The sequence below is a fragment of the Eschscholzia californica genome, unplaced genomic scaffold, assembly GCF_041429995.1.
Source record: "Eschscholzia californica isolate CP2 unplaced genomic scaffold, dmEscCali1.0.p SCAF_6, whole genome shotgun sequence".
In the NCBI taxonomy this organism is placed as follows: domain Eukaryota; kingdom Viridiplantae; phylum Streptophyta; class Magnoliopsida; order Ranunculales; family Papaveraceae; genus Eschscholzia; species Eschscholzia californica.
The window spans coordinates 14,311,600-14,318,023 of NW_028238483.1; the positions used below are offsets into that span (position 1 = coordinate 14,311,600).

A 6,424-nucleotide genomic window follows, 5' to 3' on the forward strand; every position below is an offset into this window, starting at 1 on the left:
GAGGTAGAACCGTACAACTGAGCTAGGCTCCGATTTTTGGGTTCCTATGGAATCATGCTTAAGTTTTGTTGTACTGAAACATTTCTTTGGACTATGAAGTTGCAAGTTCTGTACGCCCCCTTTATTATTGTTGTTGTTGTTTTTTTGAAAAATCGACTAAGTACGTTAGTCGTTACAGGCATTGATATATCATTAAGATGTCGTGCTAAAGGCCCATACTCTTACCCCAAAATTCACCAAAAAAATTTGGCACGTGCCTGAATTGAAAAGGCCGCGGTTTTGGGGAATAAAGAAAATTCTCCGGGGCATAAAGACTTTTGTTCAACAAAATTTAATCTAGGAATACTTTTACTTTGTGTCCAGAAATTGACTAGATTGATTTTTACCCCTCTCTTACTTTCCTCCGCTCTCTCATTGTCTCTCTCCCCATCTCACTAACTTTCTTCCATGAACAAACCTTAGGCATGTTATTACCACCACAAATAATCAAATCCTAAGCATCTATTTAATCAAGAAAACAACATACTTTTTTTTTGTTGAAAGAAGAAAACCAACATCTTTTTTTAGTTATTACCACCATCTTGGGAAGACCAACATCTTGGGAAGACCAACATATTTTTTTTAGTTATTACCACGACAAATAAGAGAAATCTCAAAACCCAATACTCATTATCCTTCATTTTTTATGACGAACAAACCCTAATTGCAACAGGAAGATTTGATTAAAAAAAATCTTCCATTAATCAAAATGATAAAAACATAGAGACCCACGACTCGAACTCACCGAATGCGGAACTTCCAAATCAGATTCACCGATCAAGATGAAGAATTGTGTAATCTAAACGAACTGATGACATTCCATCTTCAACCACTGGCATAAAACTTACAAAATCTGAGCAATAAAAACATACTTTATGTTAGATTAGATCAAGGTTGATTCCCAGTTCAGATGCTTTTAGAAACCTAGTTTGATATGTATTTGATTTGTATCAGTTTTTTGTTTTTCTTGGTTTCTTCCACCCCTTCTTCACAAGAAACACAGAGGCCCCATTGGTATTTCTTAGCGAAGAGGTTTGTTAGCATTTTTCAGTTTCACACAGAGAGAGGGAAGTAGATCTATATATAGAGAGAAAGGGATCCACAGCAACATAGAGCGAGAGAGAGAGAGAGAGATCTACAAAGACAAGGAGGGAGAGAGGAGATACCAAGAGAGAGGCTAACTGAGAGTAATAGAGAGAGAATAGAGGAGAAATTAGAGATGACAATGGTGATGATGAAGATGATGGCGAAGATGAAGTTTAGGGGGCAATATTTCATCTAGTGAATTTTTGGACTAAAAATAAATATTCCTCCGAAATTGTACAAAAAAAACGAGGATTCCCTAGAGAATTTATTCCTCGGAGATTATTCTTTATGCCTCAAAGCCGCGGCCATTGAAAAACAAGTGCTAGGAAAATAAAGTTTTACATGGCGGACACACCACTATTCTTTGCCTTTTTTTGTAACACTTTTCTTTCTTTTGGGAGTCTTTCCCTCGTTGTACCCCAACCCTTCCCAAATTAAAAATATAGTGTCTATAGAACTTTGAAATTGTGCATCACCTAGCAAGACTCATTGGAACCAAACATCAAACATTCTTACATGGTCGGCTTTTTTTCGCGAGAGTGCATTCTTGTTGCCATAATTTATTTTGTATGGCAACTAAGTTTTCATCTATATCGCTATTTTATGTGTCAAGTTGGATGACTCTATGGAAACTAAGTTCTCGTCCATATCTCTATTTTACGTCAAGTTCGGTGAATTGAACTTTTCCTCATGGATAATAATGATCGAGCCAAAGCTACAATAACTTTCTAAATTTCAGTATGTTTAACACCTTCATCTCTGCGATAACTTTGAACACTGTTTTTGTAAATTCTTAAAGTAATATATTATTATAGATATATCGGGATGTAGCAACAAGAACTTCATTCCTATGTAAATATGGGTTTATTGATAATTTTTCAGTGTCAATGAGAAAAGTTAAAAGGAGTTAGGCGTGTAGATGTCTCTGATACTGTTCAATACGTCCCTGTTTTAAATAGAGATAATTTTATTGGTTAATTTAACTTTTTTTTTTTGATGATAAAAATATATTAAAAGCAAACCGACAAAGTCTTACAAAGTCAAACTAACTGAAAGAGGAAATAAAAGACGGCTCGACATTCCACACTCTTTTCTGACCATGAATTCTACCCCATTTAGCTAGTGCATCTGCTTTGGTGTTGCTTTCTCTAGTGACATGAGTGAAGATGATATCTAAGAACTGGTTCTTGAGCTCTAGAGACTTAACTATGATCTGTCTGGATTGCCAGTGTAAACCTTCCTTCTGGTCGTTGATGTAGTTGATGATGTTTAGATTATCACTTTCGATTTGAACATAAGGGATTTGAAGTTGCATTGCCCATAAAATGCCGTGATAGATAGCCAAGCTTTCACATTCTTCTGAATTTTGCCCTCTCACCTTATCTGCGACAGTAATGATAAATCTTGCTTCTTCGTCATGAATAATGCACCCTATTCCAGCTGGTTCCGTCAATTGCATGAACGAAGCGTCTACGTTGATTTTAAGAAATGGTGTCGATGGAGGTCTCCATTTTTGTTCTCTTGGTTTTTTGTTGCATTTCTTTGTTAGTAAAGATTCAACTTTGAGTGGTGTTGTGGATGTATTATTGATTCAGATGATCATTTGTTTTGAGGTTTGTTTAGATTCGGTAAAGCAATTTTTGCATCTCGCTTTCCATATGAACCATAAAATTTTTGCATATAAAGTCGTGGTTTCCTCATCTAGTTGTTTCCATTGCTGAATCCATTGGTTGACCGTAGTAGGTTGTTCTGTTCTAACCTGAAAATGAAACCATATTGCCCTGGCATAGTTACAGTGTAACATCACATGGTCTAGTGTTTTGTTAGCTTCATAGTTAGTACAATTGTATATACTACCAATGTACCTACCAATTTTGTCCCTCACTGGTAGACTGTTGGTACAACATTTCCATAGAAATAGTTTTATACGGGGTATCGTGTTCATGTTCCATATGAAGAACCAGTCCGTTGTAAAATTCATATCACTATTGTTCCCATTTCTCAAATAGTTATACATAGATTTAATAGAAAAATTACCTGATTTAGTGAGCGTCCATTTAGCAGTGTCTTCCTTATCATTCTGCAAATTAATACTAAGGATAGCATTGCATATATCATGATTAAAACAATTGTTAAGCATTTCAATGTTCTATTTGTTGTTGGTAATTAGTTGGGCGACCCATTCAAGTCTCGAGTTTTGCTGATTGTTTATGGGAGGGGGGTGGTTCGGGATCCAGAAATCATGCCAGATACTAATCTTAGTACCTTTATTGATGTCTCAGAAGACTAAACGATCCATTTGGCTGAACTGTTTACTTATAGCTTTCCAATGCCAAGATTGATTAGCTTTAGGGGGGGAGAGGTTTAGTAGATTTAGGGAAATACTTAGCTTTGAAAACTTTGACCCAGATGGATTGGGGATTGTTGAGAAGCCGCCAATTAAGTTTGACGAGGAAGGCTTGGTTGTCCAGAAGCGGAAGACGAATACCTAAACCGCCGAATTTGCGTGGCTTGCAAATAGCGGACCAATTGATGGTGTGAAAGGTTTTGGATTTTCCCCACCAGAAAGTCCTTTGGATGGACTCGATGCTGTTGCAAATTCCTTTGGGAATGGCAAAATACTGCATCTGGTATCGCGAGGAACGGCCGCTGCAATCGTTGAGATAACAATTGATCGACCAGCTTGAGAGAGAAGATCTGTTTGCCACTTGGAGAGTTTGTTCTTAATTTGGGTGAGGAGGGAGTTAAAAGCTTGTTTTTTATTTTTCTCGATGAAAAGATTGGTTCCAAGGTACTTATCCCCGGTGGTAGATTGGTGGACTTTGAGATTGCGGGTCATCATTCTTTTGAATTTGGGGTGAGAGTTTTTGGTAAAGAAAATATTGGATTTGGCATAGTTGATCATTTGGCCAGAGGCCTCGCTGAATTCTTTGAGAATTTGTTTGAGATTGTGGACGTTTTCAAGAGAATTTTGGCAAAAAATAATGCAATCGTCGGCAAATATTAAGTGTTTGATCGAAAGGTCAGAGTTAGGTATAGGGAAACCAACGAAGGGGATTTGGTTGTTGGTATTTTCCAGCAAACGGCTAAGACCTTCCATGGCTATAGCAAAAAGAAAAGGAGAGAGGGGATCCCAACTATCTGGTAAAGAATTTAGAAGAAGTAAGGCCTGCAACTCATCATCCAAAACTAACTTCATTGCAGAAAGCTGATTTACTAGACTTTTCATCTCATTCAAGTGTTGAGCAATTGAGGTTCCTTCTTTATATTGTAATTTTCATAGCTTTCTGAACAAGTAAGCCTTTTTGGCAGCTGTCTTCTGATCATATAATTCTTCTAATTTCCTCCATAGACTAAAAGCGGAAGTCTCCGTCGATACATGATGAAAAACACTGGGTTCTACCCATTGTCGAATAAATCCAACAACCTTACGATCTAATACCTTCCAGTCTTCTTCATCTATCTTCATCGGTATTGTACCGTGATTTTCAATGGGTGCAGCTAGGTCTTTGTAGTATAACAAATCTTCCATTTTTGCTTTCCACATCAAGTAGGTTTCTCCATCTAAACTAATCATTCGATTAGTATTCACTTCCATATTTCTGAACAATAAATCCAACCTTATCTCTGATACCACTTATTAGGAAAAACAACCTAATTAACTTGTTCAGGAATATGAAGATAAACGATGCGAAAGTAAAAGTAGAGACACCAAGATTATTTAACGTGGCAAAAAACCCCTCCAAGATAGAAGGTAAAAAACCACGGTACCTAGTCCAGAAATCTTCCACTATGATTAAATAATGGGTTACACAATTCTTCACCAAACCTATGGTGGATAAACCAATTGTTCAAGATGTGTAGAAACACTCTTGGATAACAATTCTTCCCTAAACAAATAGAGTATTAACCGACTCTTCAAGATGTGTAGAAACACTCTTGAATAACAACTCTTCATCAAAACTATGGTGGATAAATTGAACAAAGAAACAAAGAAATAGAAATCTCTTACTCCTTAGGATTTGAACAAATCCTAGATTACTAAAGGTTGAAGAAGATAACCACAAACTAAATTGCTCCACAAGATTAATAATCTTCTTTTCTTCAAACCAATATTCTTCTCTTTCAATCTCTCTTGAAAGAACCACTTCAGAAATCTCTCTTTCTCTGACTTCTCTTTGTTCTGGAAGTTGTTGTGTATAACCTCTTCCCTTTCATTCCCATTTTATAATGATAAATAGGGAGGTTTACCGATAGAAATAGGAATTCCATTTTAGGCTTGAAAAAATAGAAACTTTTATTTTTTCCCCAAACAAGGAATAAGGGAAATCCTATCCCAACTAGGAGTCCTTTTATTTTAAGGAGGGACCCCAACACGGGATTCATGTTTGAAGTATCTTTGCCCATCAAGTCTATCCCCATTTGCATCCATTGAACGTTGTTTGTATCTATTTGCACGTCTAATTCTTTTTCTTTCACCTCTAATTCTTTGTGTTTGACGTCTATTTGTTTGTCTTGAAGGAGTAGACTTTCAGTGAGAAGTTTATCTCTAGTCTCCTGTTTCGCAGTTTTCTCTCTCCAAAACTCAAGCGCTGCAGAACTTTCACTACTTTTGAATTTATCTCTAGCCTCCTTGCTTGCTTTTCTTCCAAGTGGTCTTTGTTGGATTGTAGAGGGAGATCCTTCGTCTTGGTCCAAAGAAGTTTTTCTTTTGTGTGACAAGGATTAAGATAAGTTTAATGACCATTTGGGATGGTCTTTCAAAATTTTATAACAATGTTCGAACTTAAAATCTTTGTTGCCGTTGTTTCGTTTAAACATTACTTTTGCAGACTTCAACTGCAAAATAATTTTTTTTTAAATTTCAAATATGTTGTCATAAATAAGTTTATGTTTGTCAAAATGCAATAAGAGTAATTACCCGATCATTATCATTTTCTCCGCTTTTTGAGTTCCTTTGCAACAATGACAAATACCCACAAAACTTCGCACATTGCTTGTTAATTTCGTTCCAACGACATTTAAGACCCTTTGGTACACGATTTTGATTTGTACGCTCGTTGAAGTGTTCGACAATCTTTTTGATCATTGTCGATAATCGCATCGGTGGCAATATGTAAATAATCATTAACGAGCACATTATCATCATCATTAGTATAACGCTTACCGGAACGGACGACATTGGCGTTTCTTTACAATCAAAACTTTCTTCGACTCCATCATTCAATAAATTAACTTCATCGTCATAATTGAAATCGGAGTTTAACATTTTCATATAGCCTAAATTATTCAAATTGGC

At 36.2% G+C, this 6,424-nt stretch overlaps 1 protein-coding gene across 1 annotated transcript; it reads right to left on the reverse strand.

Moving 5' to 3' along the window:
* Nucleotides 1-809: 809 nt before the first annotated feature.
* Nucleotides 810-2,584, reverse strand: LOC147531891 (uncharacterized). The gene is made up of 2 exons (XM_086649861.1): nucleotides 2,224-2,584; nucleotides 810-892 (listed from the first exon to the last, which is right to left on the reverse strand). Exons 1-2 carry the CDS (start codon nucleotides 2,582-2,584, stop codon nucleotides 810-812), a joined length of 444 nt encoding a protein of 147 aa, XP_086505987.1.
* Nucleotides 2,585-6,424: the final 3,840 nt, after the last annotated feature.